Raw genomic sequence first — 20,108 nt, forward strand, 5'->3', positions numbered from 1 at the left:
ACAATCTTCTTGTGTGATTTGTGATACAAGCTGCTCTGATAATTATTTGTATGTTAAATAACGAGAAACGAAGTTCAACTGGGTTTAAAATTTGTAAAAAACCATTAAAAACATGGCAAGTTTGTGAAATCAAAATTTTTTTACATTTTCATCATGGCTATGTTGACGCGTCGCACTTCTCCTGGCTCACCAAAAGTTTTACAACGTTTCCAAAACTGTATTTCCTTTCTGTGGCAGCCACTACAATCTGTATCAACGCAAACACACATAATACAACGCCAATCCACTCAAACAGACAGTATCGATTGTTTTACCAATGAATTAGTTAATCGCAGTACAAAGAAGTGGAATGAGCTAAGAGATTCGCTGCTTAAGAATACCAACAATAAAAGCGAATTAGATCCGATTTATAAGGAACAAAATGATATGGTGTCAACCAGTTTTGTACAAGATGTAAAGATTTTAAGCAAAGGCGTTGTTAATGATATGCAAGCAATACGTTCACCTCAACTTGGACTAGACATCCGTTCCTTGTCTCAGGCACAACTGGATAATCTTTTGTTATCAACTGTGGAAATAAAAAATAAACCCGATTTTTTATATTTAATTAGGCAGTGTGTGCGACATCAGCAATTGCCATCAAGTAATGTGCTATTGGCGTGTCTTAAATACCTCATGCAATTGTGTCGTTTGCAACAAATTGAATCATTGGCGGCTCTGTGTGAATTGCATGCTCATCCCATGTTAAAAGTCTATGCTAACTTTGCACCCTTCAAAGCAATGGTACTCTGGCGTAATGGCAGTGCAGATTTAGCATTGATGACCCTACATGGAGGATATGGTGATTGTGCGGAAAAGGATGAGGGTCGACGTATGGCACGTAATGTTTTTCGTACCATTGTTGAAGAAACTTTAGCACAGAAAAGTGAAGCTGTTTTAGTTTCTTTAATGGGAGTGGCTCGCTCAATTTATAAAGAGAAAAGGGATATATTCGTGGTGGCATGCGTGTGGAAACAATGTTTTGCAAGTGACTGGTTTAGTGATAGGAAATCTGCGGAAGATCTCTATGAGCACTATAAGGAGTTGCAGCAGTTAGTAGCCAGGCGGTAAAGCATTTCCTAATTAGAAGTTATATGCGCTAAAATTTTCTCTGTATTCATAGATCAAGTTCGCTTTGCTCTTCATTTTTGCGTACCAACAATGTAGATGCTGTGCATAGGCTTATTGAAACATTTCTGCAGAAAGATCAAAGGGAGGCATGCTCAAATTGTTTAAGTCATTTGTTCAATCATCAATGTTAGTATCATGTAATAGCTTTTTTTATTTATTATTCATATTAATGTAAGTATTTTTTCAGATTTACGCAGTGATTTGAGCGCTTGTGCTGAAATCATAAAGTCTTGTAGCGAATTAGATATGCCTCTAAGTGCAACACAAAATGAGCAGTTTTTGAGTTTGTTTCTCAACAAACCAAGAACAGCCATTGCACGTAATATTGGTATGCACCAACCGAAGCTACCTATTACAGAGTTTCAATACAAATTTTAAAAGATATATAAAAATATACTGCGAAAACATTATTCTATTATCTGTAGATACATTTAAAAGTGGGCTTGATCAGATATTTAGTATTATGTTGTTAACGAGAAGCAATCATACAAATTTGTACGTAGAAAATTTACCAAAACCTTACACCTCTAGAGTTGTTCTTTAGCTAAAAAAATCGTAATGAAATAATAAATTATAACTTTTATATACATTAACTTATTTATTATACTAAAACGCTTAAGTTATATATGTAAAACTGAACAAAATATGAGTATATATAACTTCATATATACTATGGATCGGGCAGCTCTGTTACACCCATACAATCATTACAACGAACTATCAGATGCCTATGGCAATATGCACGCAAACATTGCTGACAACGCGTACGTGTTTGATACTTAATACAAATGCAGCAACGTTTACGACGCTCTAATTCTCTAGTTCTTAATATAAGACCATCTGGTAACTGTAATTGGTCTGTAGGTACGAAACCTCGAGCAGTACCCTTCTTCACTACTTCGCAAGCATCAGCTAACAGCTTGTCCGTTGGTTCACCCAATACTTCGCTTATTTGTAATTTTTGTGGCAGTGTTAACTTGTTTTTATCATGTAATTGTCGTTTTAAATGCATTTGCGTTAGATAAAGGCCAAGGTCACGTTGAAATTCACGATGTGTTGGTGCGCTACTTAAGCCAGATGTTGAGAGTTTTAACAATATCCACGCGTTAATAGCAGCATAGTCCATAACGCGGTAAAATAGGTTTAAGGCGCCATTGTTGAATGTTTCACTTCCAGCATTTTTCGTGCTAAATGCTGCAATTACGTGTTCGAGATGATCCCATGATTGATTAGTGCTTTTGTAGAGCTGTTCGATTGCAACAACACCTGGTGTGATTGTGGTCAATAAGAACTCCGGTGTCTCTGTTGTGGCGGTATAGCTTATTAAACAGCCAATGTCTGAATATAACTTATATTTCGTTTCATTTTCCAACAAAGCATGCGGCACATCTTCAGACTCATTGGACAATGCTCCGGTCAATGTTAATTCTCGATGTTTTAGTTTTTGCGCTAATATAGCACTTGTATACTCTTCGTTTAAAACAATATTACGATTGCTTCCCTTGATGTCTGTTACCAAATGGAGTACAATACGTTCGCGTATCGCTTTCGTTTCCATTTGATTTGATATTATTGCATTGCAAAAATACATAGATTTTGCATCACATAAGACCGTCAGACGTGCATTATCATTTGCATTTATAACAGTATCGCGTACTATACAATTGCCGCTGGGTGCATAGTAGGATCTGCAATTAGCTAAAAATCTTTCCCATACATCTTGTACAAGCATAACACATTGAAGCGCGCCTCTTTTGTTGTTTGGTGCAGCGAAGCTAATACATGATGCTAAAAATTCAAATCGTTTCCAAGACATGGTAGCACGAAAAATAGAGTTCCCCAATTCCCAAGTCCACAATTCGTTCAAAGGACCGGGATATGCAGTATTGCGAAAAATACCACAGAGATAATTCAATCCTATCCATGCACGTAGTTCTACAACATCAGTGCGCCGCTGGTACGATAATTTGCCCTTAAAACTGTGTATTTTTTCGTTAGTATATTGAAGAATTGTAGCTATAATGCGTTCGTCCAGCAGCAGACACCAAGCTTCAAGCACATTTTTAACCTTCGCTGCGGGCCCCTTTCCTTTTGGCATGAGTTTTAGAAAACTTAAATCCGTCGGCACAATTGTCTTAATCGAAGCATTGCTAATACTCCAAATACGTCCATTAGGTGATATAAATTCAGAAGGATAAGTCTTTGACCTTTTATTTCGACTATGTATCACAGCATGTCGAGGTAGTATTGGCTCATCTTCATTAACTTCATTAATGAAATCGACTTCATTGTATTCTCCTTGAAAAACGGTGACTTTCACATCGTCGGCACTATTATCCAGCGGATCTTCGCATTGGTCTTCGTTGTCTTCGTCACTATACGATTGCTTTACATCATCCTCATAAAATGACTCGCAATGCTCCGATGTTTTATTGGACACTGTTATTTCCATATCCTTCAAATTTTTCAGTGCATTCTTATTGTCTTCCACCTCCCATATAAATTCCTCTGATTGACTCATATTTCTTTTATTAAATTATATTTATTTGTATGGTAACGTTTTACAAGACGGTGCACCACCTAATTTTTATCGAAAATTATCAAAGGTGGTATCAAAAGACGCGTCTTGACCTCCGTTTTTAGGAAGCGAAAATTAAAATTTTTATTTCTGTCAAAAGATATAAGCAAAAAATCGGTTCTTATTTTCATGTGGTTGCTGTTGTTTGTTAGATTTGTTGTACACACACACACACTAATACGCAGAAGGACATCACCGTGGCGGTAGCCACGGTTATACCACACCATTGTACAGGTTTACAAGTATGATATGTATGAGAGGGAAACAATTTCTTTCCCTTTCTAACACACGGCAGTTTGACACTTCGGTCAGTGTCAAACTAGCGTGGAACCTAGTGGAACCTGCGTGGAACATGAGTTTTGACACTGAACGAAGTGTCAAAATTACCGGGGTTGCTTCGTCGAAAGCGACACAGGGAAGCAAAAAAGGGATCGGAATATCAGATATGGGTTGCTGTGATGGTAAATTTCTTTTAACGAATTTAGTACGAAATTTTAAGTGCACCTATGTGGGTCCTTCTGAAAATTATAAAAAAGTCTTCAATTGGGGTATCTGAGGACGCGTAGTTATTTCTGTATTAAGAATACAAACACGGGAGTTAAGTTTTTCTACCCGTTCAAAAGTTCTCCGCGAAAAACAGTTTGAAACCGAGGTCGACTGCAACAACCCGTCCAAAAAAGCGGAAAGAAAAATTAATAGACGCGTTTTGTCCTGTTGTCAATAGTCCGAAGAGAAAAAGTATTCGAATTATTGGAAGCGAGGCAAAAACGCGTCTATTAATACCTCCCCCGACGGTTTTGGTCGTGTTTTAGCAATCGTCCTCGTAAAAAAGTATCACAATTTGTTAATTAAAATTGTCCAAAATATATGGTTATTAAAGAGAGATGTAATTAAGTGCTCGTTTGAAAGTAAATAAGTATATTTCTTTGTAATATAAGAAAAAAAAATTTTAAGCAGTTTTCGATAGCAGCTACTAAACTTTGTTTGGTCCTAAGAAGTACAACAGTGCCAAATAGCATCCACAAAAAAAACGAACAAGAACAAGCATTTTATCAGGTGAGCGTGGCTGTGTATGTGCGTGCTGCTACATATCCTACTTGTAGACCTGTACAATGATACCACACACCCGGACCAAAGACATATGCCATAGCATAGATTAGATTGATACGAATCTTTTGCTTACGCTCTCATATTTTCGCTCTCACGAGGGATTTATCTTCTAGTTGTTGCTGGCAACAATCACAGATAAATCCCTCGCGCCAGCTGAAGCGGGTGCCAGAACACAAAATGTGCCAGCCAAAACGAAAAACGTGCCAAAAATTTTGGTAAACTTTAGTTTGACCTACAACTGTAGAATAGCGTTCAAAAATTATGGAAAAAAGGATAAAAATACTTGTTTTAGTGTAAATATTATTAGTTCGAAGGCGGAGGGTAAATATTATTTCCCATTCAAAAGTTATCACTAAAAATAGGTTTTGTAAATATGAACTCCCGATGCAACCAGTCCATTTTGATCACAGAACCTGGAACGCCAGACATGCACAATAAGCCCTATCCATTAAATAATGTTAACTATTATATCATAGGTCCGATTTACTGAAATTTCAAAAGAATATATGGTTTTCAATGCGAGTTAAATGCGTTACAATATTTGACTAATTAATTTAATCGAAATGTAAATTTTACATCGATTTGTTTATATTTAACTCTAACTAGTCGTATTATTGTAAAATAACTTTAAGCAAATAAATATTTTACGACTATTATTTTATTAAATGATTGAAACTATAATCGCCGAAATGTATGTCAAAAATCCCCATTTTCAGATCCATTCATTTTTGTTTAGAGTGGCATCATTGATAAATGTTATAAAAAATGTGCATTTTGACAGCGCTCTCTCGAAACAAAGAGTTGCAAATCCATTCATCTATGTGCCATAGATTAGATTGATACGAATCTTTTGTTTACGCTCTCATATTTTCGCTCTCACGAAGGATTTATCTTCTAGTTATTGCTGGCAACAATCACACATAAATCCCTCGCGCCAGCTGAAGCGGGTGCCAGAATAAAAAATGTGCCAGCCAAAACGAAAAACGGACCAACAATTTCGGTAAACTTTAGTTTGACCGACAACTGTAGAATAGCGTTCAAAAATTATGGGAAAAAGGATAAAAATACTTTTTTAGTGTAAATATTATTAGTTCGAAGGCGGAGGGTAAATATTATTTCGCATTTAAAAGTTAACACCAAAACAAGTTTTGTAAATATGAACTACCAATGCAACCAGTCCATTTTGATCACAGAACCTGGAACGTCAACATGTAGGATAAACCCTATCTATTAAATGATGTTAACTATTATATCATAGGTCCGATTTACTGAAATTTCAAAAGAATATATGGTTTTCACTGCGAGTTAAATGCGATACAATATTTGACTAATTAATTTAATCGAAATGCAAATTTTACTTAGATTTGTTTATATTTAACTCTAACTAGTCGTATTATTGTAAAATAAGTTTAAAGAAATAAATATTTTACGACTATCATTTTATTAAATGATTGAAACTATAATCACCGAAATGTATGTCAAAAATCCCCATTTTCAGATCTATTCATTTTTCTTTGGAGTGGCATCATTGATAAATGTTATAAAAAATGTGCATTTTGACAGCGCTATCTCGAAACAAAGACCCTACAAGACGTAGGTAACCAGTTCACCCACACATTCAAAGCTTTTTTCGCTCTCCACTAACACATAGACGTTTCATGCTGTCATCGAAATGACAGTTCATTAATTATTCCGGAAAACATTGAAACGCAAAAAAAATATAAATTGTTTACAACGAAAAATATCTTGTGCTTTTAGTTGTGACATGTGACGGAAATTAAAAATTTTGTTGCAGAGAACACCTTTTTGCGTTGGCGACCTTCGCCCAAAATAACATTAAGTTAATTTGAGTTGTGACATGTGACGGAAATTAAGAATACTGCTGCAGAGACCATCTTTTTGCGTTGGCGGCCTTCGCCCAAAATAATATTAAGGGTAAAGTTTTACAAGACGGTACACCACCTAATTTAAAAATATAAAATAATAATAAAAACGGAGCTCGAGGCGCGCCTTTTGATTCCACGTTTGATAATTTTTGATAAAAATTGGGTGGTGCACCGTTTTTAAATCGTTACCATATTAAGTTGTATAGAATCGGCGGGATGGCCTACAAGGTTTTATGTCAACTAAATCGCTCCCGATATGGTCGGGCTACTACCTTAATGGTTCCCGGAACGTACCCGATCTGCATCCGGCAAAGGACCACCAAAGTCGATAACGGGGAGTGTCCTTATCGCTACAACAACAACATTATTTACTTTCTGATTTTCATTCATACGTATGTGCATTTTTAAATAATAAAAAAAATGTTATATTATTCTAATAGATAGCATCTCCGCCGGGTTGCGGTTCAGCTCAGAATATGCCAAAATCAAAGGAAATCTACAAAAACAAGGTACTTTACAAGCAACATGCTTTGGAATACGGTACCAAACTGGTTGGATGTATTTCCCTAAAAAAGGGTGGAACTACGCATCTTGGTTTGCCAGTATTTGCTTCGGTAATTTATATTGATTTGTAGTGATTAAAAATTGCAATAGTAGATAATGTAATGTGAATTAAAATTGAATACGTAGCCGGAGCAAAAAAGGCAACTGATCGGCATGCAACTGTTATTTATGTGGTGCCACCGGGAGCTGCTGCTGCTATCCTAGAAGCATTAGAAGCAGAAATGTCTTTGATATTTTGCATCACCAAAGTTGTGCCAAAACATGATAGGGTTCGCGTTAAGCACGCTCTCTTAAGGCAAAAAAAATCGCGTCTAGTCAGGCCCGATTGTTCAGGAATCATCGCACCAGAAAGGGTAAGTAAATTGGCTACCATATTAAATATATAAGCAACATGTATGAATTTTTTAGTGATAATTTGTCATGCTTTTGTTGATAATCATCTGAAGAATGCAAATACGACAGAGTTCGAAGTTCATGTGAAACCCAATTAATTTTTTTAATTAGCATTTGGAGAGAAAAATACATATGTATGTATGCATAGAACTGCATAGAAGGGGAGGAAAAATTAATTATTATCAGTAGATTTGCAAGATTTTTGTCATTTTCCCTGCATCGCAGTTGTCATTACATTGCGTTAAGAGAGGACATCAACACCTTACTACCCACAGCCAGTTAAAATTATTGTAAATTTTGCTCTTTTCATCACTGTTTCAAAACGTGGAAAGTTATATATCGAGCATTCCATGGAGAATGGTGCATTTTAGCAGACTTTCTCATTGCCGGCATTATTAATATTCAATCCCTAGAAGGTTTAATGTAGTCATATCAATAGTTCGTACGTATCGAACGTAGATAGATAGATCATTTATTGAGGATTGCACAGTGACTTGCACATCTCCTTCACAGCACCTCATCCTAGCCGACTTCCTTGATGAACCCCAGCAGTGTTCTTTGCTTGAGGGATTAAATGTGGGAATGCTCTGGCCATGGTGAGCCCATAAACTTAGCCCTACGTCTTGAAATTGCGCCGCAATCTAGAAGGATATGGTCCACCGTCTGCTGATCCATCACAAAATCGGTATGTGTTGTTCGATACTATACCCAGTTTTTGCATGTGACTGTTCAGTCTACAGTGTCTTGTAAGAATAGCCGTTGGGGTTTTTAGGTTATCTTTTTGAGAGGCCTATTAAAGCCCTATATCGAGTTGTGCTGTAACCCCCTAACAGTAACTTAGATTGACTCAGGCCTGGCATATTGCGCCAGTGTTCTCTCTTTTCCCTCCCTTCTGCTAATAAATGCCCCTGTGGTCCAACTGGCAGGAACAGCTCGGGATCGATGGGTCATGCAGTTGCTGCCTCTCTTTCCGTGTTGTCCGCCTGCTGTTGTTGTAGTAGCAGTGCTTCGCCCCATCCAATAGGTGCGACCGATCACAAATTGTCATCAATGTCCTCTAACGGGAGTCCAAAGAAACTTTCTGTTTCAACAGGGGTGGGCCATAATGAGAGGAGTGTTAGAGGCGTTGGTTGCACAATACAGTTAAAGAGATGGTTGGTGACATGTGGGGACACATTACAAGCAGGACAATGTTTTGTATGTCGGGGTTGATTCTGGATAGGTAAGAGTTTAACCTGTTACGTTATCCAGCTCGAAGTTGAGCTAGAGTGACTACTCTCGTTTCCCTAGGGAGAGTGCGTTCCTCCTCTGCTAGTTTTGTTCTTTGAGTACAGGAATCACCGGCATAGAGGTCCGACGCCTGTTTGTGGAGTTCACTGAAGACATGCTTGTGATTTTTAGCTTCATACGGCTGTTTTCTCAGGTGCCGTATTTCCTCAATGTAATGAGGCCGTGAACAACAAGAGCGACAAAAGATTTATAAAAGTTACGAGGAATCTAGCCCAGAGCAACCTGTCCGATGCAACCATCCCTTGCACGTGAAACACTGACAAGAGTATTTATTTTTTTAATTTAATTTATTTATTATTACGGCTGTTTAGGCCTAAAACTTAAACTACTAAGTGCAATTCATTGTTATAATCACTTATTACTATTGAATATGCTGTTGGAATGCCATGTGATTCCGATCAGCATATTTACTAGCGTGACAAAGGGACGAGTCTGGGAGCCAGTCATTTAAGGAAGGTCGGAAAGGACGCGTTTCCAATCCTCCAGTGCTCCCAGCTTAAGGCAACAAAATTTGGAACTTATATTTTTCAATTATATGTGTATTTTAAGCTTTCGGAATGTATTAGTCTCCGATCAATGCAGCTAAACATGTCTTTGGATGTTGGAAATTGAAAATAAGTGTATCCAATCACCCCTCAGCTTTGTTTAGTAAAGACGCTGTCGGAATGCATGAAGATTCCGATTAGCACAGCTCAACATATAATGGGAGGTTGAAAAGGACGTGTTTCCAATCCCCCTTGCTCCAACTTTTATTTGGTCTTATTTTCGTTATTTTTGTTACACATTATATAATTTTATTGTTATATTTATGCTGTCGGAATGCGAATGATTCCGATCAGCAACAGTAAATATCAGCTGGAAATACCGAATTCCAGCGAAATTAGTTGTTGGAACTGTCTGGAGTTACAGGTGGCGTCCGATTTTCTTTTCCTTAGGGCCGGATGCATTGTATTTTGCTGCTACCATTATTACCATTCCCTTTTCGCGCTCCAGTATCGGTATATCATGTAAAAAAATAAAAGAAAAAAAACTATCTTATTGGAAGGTTTTTACAATGCTCCAAAAAACTTTTTTTAAAAGTATTGAAGTTATTACTACTTTTTATGTGATTAGGAAGTTCATTGAAATATTTCAGGCCCTTATATATATGACCGTCCTAAAAAGATTCTTTTCCGGCAAACGCAGCAAACCCATTTCTCAGTACTGGGGTCAGGAGAAGGACCCGGATTGGGGTCGATACCTTCCCGGAAGAGGAGAGTATGGCGCAGACCCGCTGCAAGGATCTGCTGGGGGTTGACAATTTGTGGGAGAGACGCAACAAATTAAACATGGAGTCCGCCTGCTCATTGCCCTCCACTCCCCTGTGGCCTAGGACCCAGGCCAACAGTACTACGTTGTGTGCTCCTAATTGATTCAGCTTTTCTACGCACTGAAGGACAAGTGCTGACTTTATTTCGAACGCCGCAAGTGCCTTTAGTGGAACCTGACTGCCTGACTGAGTATGGCAATTGTTTCATTGGGGTATCAGCGCTGAAGGTTCAGCTTAGCACACTAACTTATGGCGAATACTTCCGCTCGAAAATGCTCGGATGTGCTTTTAGAGTTACTGATATTTTGGTTCTGGGTCCGAAAACTCTGGCTCCAATCCCCCCGCCTATACCCATACAGCCGTACCAAGAGACGGAGCAGCCCATTACATATTGGCACAACCGGAGCACTGCTGGACATACATCCTATATGAAAGCTGTGCATTCAAAAGTGTTTGTACCAGTGGCTGGTGCACACCGAACTGGACCAATGTATGCTATATTGAGGCCTGCACAAATACCAAGCTATGTTTATGTAAATAATGTTACTGCTAATGTCAATTTGCACGGTTGAGCACATACAGTACCTACGTTTATACAAGGTGGAACACCACACTACCTACATGGCGATGTAGCCACCGATCAGGTTGTTGTAAGAGTTGTAATTAAAATATGTTATTCATAAACACTGATTCTTATATTTTTATTATCATTAAACTGTAGACTAGACTCATGACGGGTATTCTTACTGGACACTGCCTTCTGGCGTCACATGCCTTTAAATTAGGCTTGGTGAGTGATAGCAGATGTAGGAAGTGCGAGTTGGAGGAGGAAACGATCGATTTCATTCTGTGCTCGTGCCCTGCGCTTGCCGGGCTAAGACTGCAGCTGACAGATGTCAGATCTAGAAGCAGCAAGTGGCTTAAGTTCTAGGAAGCCGCTAACCCGCTGGAGCCATGAGAAGCGTGGGTGCACTTTGGGTGTCCCAAGACAAGTTCCGTACCTGCTCCGAATAATTTGATAGATAGATAGATTAGATAGGGATCTGTTCTAGGTCCAACTCTTTGGAATGCGGTGTATGGCGGGGTGCTACAAATCGACCTTCCCGGAGGCACGGAAATTGTCGGCTATGCAGATGATATTGTCGTAGTAGCAGTGGCCAAGAAACTTGATCTGCTCCAAGCATTATGTAATGACGCCATGGGAAGAATAACGGAATGGTTGACGAACACGGGGCTGGAGATGGCTAGCAATAAGACAGAAGTGGTTCTGATGAGCTCAAAGCGGAGTGTGGATGAGTTGGTCCTAACCATAGGAGATTTTCAAATAAATGCAAAGCCCTCCTTGAAATATCTAGGAGTAATCATTGACTCAAAACTAACTTTTAGGGAGCACTTCAGGGCGGTGGGGGACAAAGTTTCTAGAGTTAGTGGAACCCTAACGCGAATAATGCCCAACATCGGCGGCCCAAGCGAAGCTACCCGTCAGCGATTATCCAACGTAACCAGCTCTATAATATTATATGCAGCACCAGTATGGCACAGATCTAAAATGGTCCACCAAAAAGATATACTAGCAGCCTACCGCATTACTGCTATACGAATAGCATGTGCTGTTCCGACAACGCGATCCATGTTTTATCCAGGAAAATCCCAGTAGATCTACTCTCAGGTGAAATGGCCGATCTGTATGGCATTGGGTTCAGCCGACCATCTGAAGATGCTAAGAAAAGCGCAAGGTCACGAACAATAGTTAGGTGGCAAGAACGGCGGGAAGATTCGAGAAAAGAGCGCTGAACCTTCATGCTAGTCCGGAATATAGCGGAATGGTACGAGCGAAAACACGGCAAACTAAATTACCATCTCACACAGATATTGAGCGGGCACGGTGGCTTGAAGGAATATCTACATAAGCGTGGGATAGAGGAGGATCCTTTCTGTCCAAGCTGTCCGTCCGAATTGGAAAGCGCAGAACATGTAATATTTCACTGCCCTCGTTTTCACGGCGAAAGACTGTCTGTAAACAGAGTTTTTGGAGAGGAACCTTCCATTAGGAATTTAGTTCCACGAATTTGCGGACAAATAGATTGTTGGATTGCTGTGAGCAAGATGGCCTTTATAGTAATGACGAAATTGATGATGCATGCCGAAAGGGAGCGTAGAGAAATGCGCATACGAAGTAGTGGCGACTAAATCGCCTTTGAAGTTACTTTACCAGGTCCTGATTCTAGTTATCTGAAATTTCTCTTGTGCCTTTGGAAAAGAGCTATGTGTGGAGCCCTGTTCCATAACACTTTTCGGCTTATATTAAAAACTTTTAATCTATTCTTACTGATATGAGTTTCTTTTTCATTCTAGGTAATTTGATTTTGATGATGTGAGGATAGAAATATCCCAAATATTCCAGCTGTGGCTGTAAGAACATACATTTGCTCAAATTAGAAGAAAACTGCACGGTTGAGCACATCCAGTATCTACGTTTATACAAGGAGGAACACCCACACTACTTTCACGGGGATGTAGCCACCGATCACGTTGTTGTAAGAGCTTATTTTAAATATGTTATTCATAAACACTGATTCTAATATTTTGTTTTGGTTTTCACTTTAGAGTCAACCTGTTATATAAGCGATGTCAGCTATGCCTGTAACTTAAGCGCCTTCAGATGTAATAGTTACCACGGACGCGGTCACAGGAGTAGTTCACTACGTGGGGATTACACTAATCAAGGACTTTCAATATCGAAAGGTTTTCCAGCACTATAACACACCAACAATATGTGCAATCACCCGAATAAATTGTACAACAAACGTTAACACCACATCATCAGCCAGCAACAACAACAACAAACGCAACAAGTTGAAACTTCTAAACAATTAATGACTAGTGAACCACCAACATATCCGCAATATGCGCAAACATCAACACCAACATGTGTCGCCTACTTTGCAACACGGTGAAGATGGCCAAGGCCATTCTGATTCTAATACTGATAAAGGCGAACCATTGGCAAATTTAAAAACTCAAACAGACCACGAAAAATGTTGATGGTATTAATTCTAGTACGGATAGTAAAGAATTTAAACCTAAGAAAAAAGCTAAACTTGATAAAAACTTAACCGAAGATGACAATGTTTCTAATTCTAATACTAAGGAAGATGAACCTTTGATAAATATGAAGCTTAAAACAGAGTTATCAAAAAATGACGATGATGATAATGATGTTGATGCAAAGTCCAATGTTGAAAATGATGAAAATTATGAAACAGAATCTGAAAATAGTATGAGTGTGGATTATAACTTGAAGCAAAACTGTCATATCCGGTACGGCCAGAATTAGATGTTAAGAAAAGAGCCTACATAAAGAGGCTCAGTATATTTATGGAAAATTTATAATGAGAAAATGCCCAATGTATGTATTTCAATTAAATTCAGCACATTGTTGGAAAAAGCATCTAAACTTTATGCATCGTGTAGAGAAACCAGAACATTTACAATTTAAATATAACGAACGTGGTGCAAAATGTAAATTTTGTGATATTCAAGCAGCTACACCAAGCTTCAACAAATTATTGGACCATGAGATTTCTCATATGCCTAATAGTCATTATTTAAAATGTAAATTATGCGATTGGAAGACAAAAATACATTCAAGTATGAATTTTCATTTACGTGTACAACACGCTGAAACAATTGATGTAACAACGAAAAGTTTAGAATTGAATGTTTGTCCATATTGTAATCACAATGGTATTTACGCAAACACTTAATACATCTTTTCTATGTTTAGAATGTGGTGAATAATTTAGAACAAATACAAGTTTACGTGTACACCACAAGATTTGAACGGAAATATCTTGAGGGTATGGTTACACCTATGTGGCATCTACAAGCTATTTATAATGACTAGTATGGAATGAATCCGGATATGGAAGAAAACGGAGGTGACGAAATGAATCACCATGCTTCTTTGGATTCTGGTGATACTCCTGACATGCTTCCTAATTTCCCTACGTCTGATGTTACTATACCTACCAAACTAATATGACTGCAAACTGATGAGCAACACTACCAGCGCAGGAAAAATAAGAACTTCAAAGCAAGGTTTCGGAAAGGGCACGACTATGAATAGACGTTAATGTATTTATATAGTTATAAATATAAAAATTCACATATGTAAAGTTCGCTAGAGTAATAAGGCAATAATTTAAATTGTAAAAAAACGTATATATGAATAATTTATAATTAAATATTATCTGAACATAAAGGACGCGTTTCATTCATAGAAAAAGCGATTTGACAGAAGGTAACCGATACGGGTAACCGATAGGTCAGTTACCCGTGTTGTTGTTGTTGCATATGTTTTGGTTAGCGATAACGAAAACATAACTGATTAAGTAACTTAAAAATGTAAATAACATCGAGCGAGAAGGAATGTCGAAAACACGATAGGTAAGAGCGAGAAAGCAAGTCACACGTACACTATTTTGAGAGAGCGCATGCGTTACCTTTTTCACGACAGCAATGTAAAAGTCATTAACACGATAATTGGTGAACAAGTTATTGGTGACGATTAAGTAATCGATTAGGGAACGGGTACCTGTCTTGTAGGGGAGTTGCAAATCTATTCATCTATGACATATGCCATAGATGAATGGATTTGCAACTCTTTGTTTCGAGAGAGCGCTGTCAAAATGCGCATTTTTTTATAACATTTATCAATGATGCCACTACAAACAAAAATGAAACGATCTGAAAATGGGGATTTTTGACATACAATTCGGCGATTATCATTTCAATCATTTAATAAAATGATAGTCGTAAAATATTTATTTCCTTAAAGTTATTTTACAATAATACGACTAGTTAGAGTTAAATATGAACAAATCTAAGTAAAACTAACATTTCGATTAAATTAATTAGTCAAATATTGTAACGCATTTAACTCGCAGTGAAAACCATATATTCTTCTGAAATTTCAGTAAATTGGACCTATGATATAATAGTTAACATTATTTAATGGATAGGGCTTATCCTAAATGTCTGGCGTTCCAGGTTCTGTGATCAAAATGGACTGGTTGCATCGGGAGTTCATATTCACAAAACCTATTTTTATACTCAGTTGAACAGAGCTCACAGAGTATATTAACTTTGATTGGATAACGGTTGGTTGTACAGGTATAAAGGAATCGAGATAGATATAGACTTCCATATATCAAAATCATCAGTATCGAAAAAAAATTCGATTGAGCCATGTCCGTCCGTCCGTCCGTCCGGCCGTCCGTCCCTCTGTCCATTAACACGATAACTTGAGTAAATTTTGAGGTATCTTGATGAAATTTGGTACGTAGGTTCCTGGGCACTCATCTCAGATCGCTATTTAAAATGAACGATATCGGACAATAACCACGCCCACTTTTTCGATATCGAAAATTTCGAAAAATCGAAAAAGTGCGATAATTCATTACCAAATACGGATTAAGCGATGAAACTTGGTAGGTGAGTTGAACTTATGAAGCAGAATAGAAAACTAGTAAAATTTTGGACAATAGGCGTGGCACCGCCCACTTTTAAAAGAAGGTAATTTAGAAGTTTTGCAAGCTGTAATTTGGCAGTCGTTGAAGATATCATGATGAAATTTGGCAGGAACGTTACTCTTATTATTATATGTCTGCTTAATAAAAATTAGTAAAATCGGAGAACGACCACGCCCACTTTTTAAAAAGAAATTTTTTAAATACAAATTTTAAAAGAAAGTTAATATCTTTACAGTATATAAGTAAATTATGTCAACATTCAACTCCAGTAATGATATGGTGCAACAAAATACAAAAATAAAAGAAACCGTCTGTCCTTCCGCTCAGCCGTTAACACGATAACTTCAGCAAAAATCGATATATCTTTACTAAACTCAGTTCACGTACTTATTTGAACTCACTTTGTATTGGTGTAAAAAATGGCCGAAATCCGACTATGACCACGCCCACTTTTTCGTGATATCGAAAATTACGAAAAATGAAAAAAATGCCATAATTATATACCAAATACGAAAAAAGGGATGAAACATGGCAATTGTATTGGTCTATTGACGCAAAATATAACTTTAGAAAAAAACTTGGTAAAATGGGTGTGACACCTACCATATTAAGTAGAAGAAAATGAAAAAGTTTTGCAGGGCGAAATCAAAAGCCCTTGGAATCTTGGAAGGAATACTGTTCGTGGTATTATGTATAAATAAATTAGCGGTACCCGTCAGATGATGTTCTGGATCACCCTGGTCCACATTTTGGTCGATATCTCGAAAACGCCTTCACATATACAACTAAGGGCCACTCCCTTTTAAAACCCTCATTAATACCTTTAATTTGATACCCATATCGTACAAACGCATTCTAGAGTCACCCCTGGTCCACGTTTATGGCGATATCTCGAAAAGGCGTCCACATATAGAACTAAGGCCCACTCCTTTTTAAAATATTCATTAACACCTTTCGTTTGATACCCATATCGTACAAACAAATTCTAGAGTCAACCCGTGGTCCACCTTTATGGCGATATTTCGAAAAGGCGTTCACCTATAGAACTAAGGCCCACGCCCTTTCAAAATACTCATTAACACCTTTCATTTGATACCCATATCGTACGAACAAATTCTAGAGTCACCCCTGGTCCACCTTTATGGCGATATTTCGAAAAGTCGTGCACCTATAGAACTAAGGCCCACGCCCTTTCAAAATACTCATTAACACCTTTCATTTGATACCCATATCGTACAAACAAATTCTAGAGTCACCCCTGGTCCACCTTTATGGCGATATTTCGAAAAGGCGTCCACCTATAGAACTAAGGCCCACGCCTTTTAAAATAATCATTAACACCTTTCATTTGATACCCATATCGTACAAACAAATTCTAGAGTCAGGCCTGGTCCACCTTTATGGCGATATCCCTAAATGGCGTCCATCTATAGAACTATGGCCCACTTCCTCTTAAAATACTCTTTAATACCTTCCATTTGATACACATCTCATACAAACACATTCCAGGGTTACCCTAGGTTCTTTTTACAACATGGTGATTTTCCCTTACTTTGTCTCCACAGCTCTCAACTGAGTATGTAATGTTCGGCTACACCCGAACTTAGCCTTCCTTACTTGTTAATGATAACTTTTGAATGGGAAATAATATTTACCCTCCGCCTTCGAACTAATAATACTTACGATAAAACAAGTATTTTTATCCTTTTTCCCATAATTTTTGAACGCTATTCTACAGTTGTAGGTCAAACTAAAGTTTACCAAAATTTTTGGCACGTTTTTCGTTTTGGCTGGCACATTTTTGGTTCTGGCACCCGCTTCAGCTGGCGCGAGGGATTTATCTGTGATTGTTGCCAGCAACAACTAGAAAATAAATCCCTCGCGCCAGCTGAAGCGGGTGCCAGAACCAAAAATGTGCCAGCCAAAACGAAAAACGTGCAACAACTAGAAGATAAATCCCTCGTGAGAGCGAAAATATGACAGCGTAAGCAAAAGTTTAGTATCAATCTAATCTATGCTCGGACTTGGTATGGCGTAGTCCAGGGTAACTTTTTATAAGCGCGGCCGAAGGCCGCCAACGCAGAAAGGTGTTCTATGCAAAAAAAAAACTATGGATCGGGCCCCACATTTCGGACCCTCTCGGGGGTCATTTTATGTTTTTTGTGAATAATTTTCGACAGAAATTATTTTAGATTTCCGCTTTCGGATTCTTAAAACAGACGTCGAGACGCGTCTTTTGATACCACCTTTGATAATTTCCGATAAAAATTGGGTGGTGCACCGTATAGTAAAACGTTACCATTTGTATTATCTAATTTTTGGGTCATAGTGTACCTATGCCACACACCTGATGCAAATCTCAAGTCTAGAGTTGCATTTTTGGTACGCAAAAGTACTTCAAGTTGAGTTGCATTTGATAGTTTAATAAAACTTTGTAGTATTTACAGATGAAATAGTTGCATATATTTCCGCGGAAATAAGAATACTGGAAGATTTGTAGCCTGCAACAATGCGGAAACATACGGAAAGCAAAATTTATTTAAATTAGAGTCAAATTCGCACATTCACACGCACAGTTCTCGACTCAGTTTCAAAAAAAAAAAAAAACTACATTATTTAGCTAAAATTTTGAAGTGACAAAATCCTTACGAATTTGTGTATATGGAATATATAAGGCGTTTTTGTTGTTATTAAAACAATATTTTTATTTATATTAAAGCTTTTATCACTTTTTTTTTAACTTTGAAAAAACTTCGAACACCATTCCTTCATTATGAGTCATTCGACTGCCTATTTCATTGTGAATGGAACTAAGTGTGATCATTGTGAATGATGACTAAGTGTGATATCTTCTGCATAGACGTCAAAATTCCAAAGTGATTGGATCACCTGATTTGTAATTGACTATCGCTGTCTCATTCTGTATCTCTTTCTGTCACCCGCTGAAGATATGCGCCACCATATTGAACACCCTGTCAAAACGCTGTCTCATTCTGTATCTCTTTCTGTCACCCGCTGAAGATATGCGCCACCATATTGAAAACCCTGTCAAAACGCTAAAAAGTAGCCATATTGAACATGCTGTCAGGTAGTTGACGGATAAGATACCACACTTGGTTTATCCACAATGGCCTATTTCACTGCCTTCCAGTGTATTCACAACATAACCTCAAGTTAAGCTGCCTAACTATATAGTAAACAATGTTCTAAACCTTAATAAAGCTGGAGACATTGGTGCTTTATCGGTAACCGTATAGGTAGCCTTTTAACAGCTGATTCGACCAACCTTATGAGAATCAATGCCATCGATTATTGGAGCCGCTAGGTCGTAACCGTATCGTAGCCAACCAATTGGTTTTTGATTTAGCCCCCATTACTGATACTTAGCATAGACTTGACTTGGCGTAAACTTGGCAACTTAGCCACGATTATACTCCACTTGGCGCATACAATTTGGCATCATAATCAGCGTTGAAATTTATTTTTAAATAAATGTCAATTTGTATGACAAAACGTCAAAACGAAATGTAAACAAACAAATGGCATCTCAAAGTGTAAACGGCACTTAGAACTTACATAGAAAATCAAAATTCAACAGACTTCTAAGTCAAGTGTTGCTAAGTTTTGAGTAATCAGTAACATGCCATGTTCATTCAACAGAACTGTAAGTGACAGTTCTCAATATACATACGGCACCAATGACTCCCGCTTAAAAGCCAAATTAAACTTCCTTAACCCTACCGCCATAGTCGTAACCATACCCATATCCATAACCACCTCAATGTGATCGATTAATGGTGCCTTAACCTAAAAATCGTGAAAATTTCATAAAAATGAAGAAAACGCAAAAAATTACAAACATATTCGACAAAAAATAAGTCTCTTAGTCATAACGTATCCAAAACAATGAAGAAAATCTTCAAAAAGTTATAAAATGCACCAACTCAAATATTTTTAGGTTATGGATATGGCTAGGAACCAAAAACCAATTGATTGGCTATGGCGTTAGCGGTATGGTATGGCACCATTAATCGATTACATTCCTTTCCATAAGGTAGGTTCGATCAGCTGGTTATGGCTTTATGGTTATAAGTCACCATTAATTCGCCTTTAACAACCCTACAAGACGAAGGTAACTAGCATTGTAAACTTTACCAAGTAGCGCAACTAACAGCTGATCGCTCAAAATTTGGACACACACACAAACATCACTAATGGCCATATTACTGAAATCTTAGGGAAATTGAAGTTAAATTTTTAAACAGACATAAAAT

The 20,108-nt window shown here is 37.7% G+C and overlaps 2 protein-coding genes and 1 long non-coding RNA gene across 7 annotated transcripts in view; 2 read left to right on the forward strand and 1 right to left on the reverse strand.

The window, feature by feature from the left end:
- Window positions 1–1,763, forward strand: LOC137244716 (uncharacterized). Its single transcript, XM_067774140.1, has 3 exons — window positions 1–1,106; window positions 1,163–1,296; window positions 1,358–1,763. The coding sequence occupies exons 1-3, from the start codon at window positions 154–156 to the stop codon at window positions 1,546–1,548; spliced, it is 1,278 nt and encodes a 425-aa protein (XP_067630241.1). The 5' UTR covers window positions 1–153; the 3' UTR covers window positions 1,549–1,763.
- The window catches only part of LOC137244714 (uncharacterized), a 21,004-nt gene continuing 2,437 nt past the window's right edge, over window positions 1,542–20,108 (reverse strand). For 3 of the 5 annotated variants that reach the window (XM_067774136.1, XM_067774137.1, XM_067774135.1), the window contains exon 2: window positions 1,542–3,750. In XM_067774136.1, coding sequence (XP_067630237.1) covers window positions 1,841–3,691 — 1,851 coding nt within the window. In that variant the 5' untranslated portion in view covers window positions 3,692–3,750 and the 3' untranslated portion in view covers window positions 1,542–1,840. Of the gene's footprint in view, window positions 3,839–20,108 lie in introns of all 5 variants that reach the window. The other 2 variants (XM_067774132.1, XM_067774133.1) reach the window with 1 other exon arrangement.
- On the forward strand, window positions 6,533–14,510 carry LOC137244719 (uncharacterized). Its single transcript, XR_010951174.1, has 5 exons — window positions 6,533–6,793; window positions 7,185–7,358; window positions 7,435–7,661; window positions 12,656–12,837; window positions 12,908–14,510. It is a non-coding gene; the product is annotated as an uncharacterized lncRNA (long non-coding RNA).

Source organism: Eurosta solidaginis, chromosome 3, assembly GCF_040869045.1.
Source record: "Eurosta solidaginis isolate ZX-2024a chromosome 3, ASM4086904v1, whole genome shotgun sequence".
NCBI classification, from domain to species: domain Eukaryota; kingdom Metazoa; phylum Arthropoda; class Insecta; order Diptera; family Tephritidae; genus Eurosta; species Eurosta solidaginis.

Excerpts from the sequence above, each read along its gene's own strand:
- LOC137244716 (XM_067774140.1), top strand. The coding sequence starts at position 154 with ATGGCTATGTTGACGCGTCGCACTTCTCCTGGCTCACCAAAAGTTTTA. Across the intron at positions 1,107-1,162 it reads CAGCAGTTAGTAGCCAGGCG|ATCAAGTTCGCTTTGCTCTT; the intron begins GTAAAGCATTTC and ends CTGTATTCATAG. Across the intron at positions 1,297-1,357 it reads TCATTTGTTCAATCATCAAT|ATTTACGCAGTGATTTGAGC; the intron begins GTTAGTATCATG and ends GTATTTTTTCAG.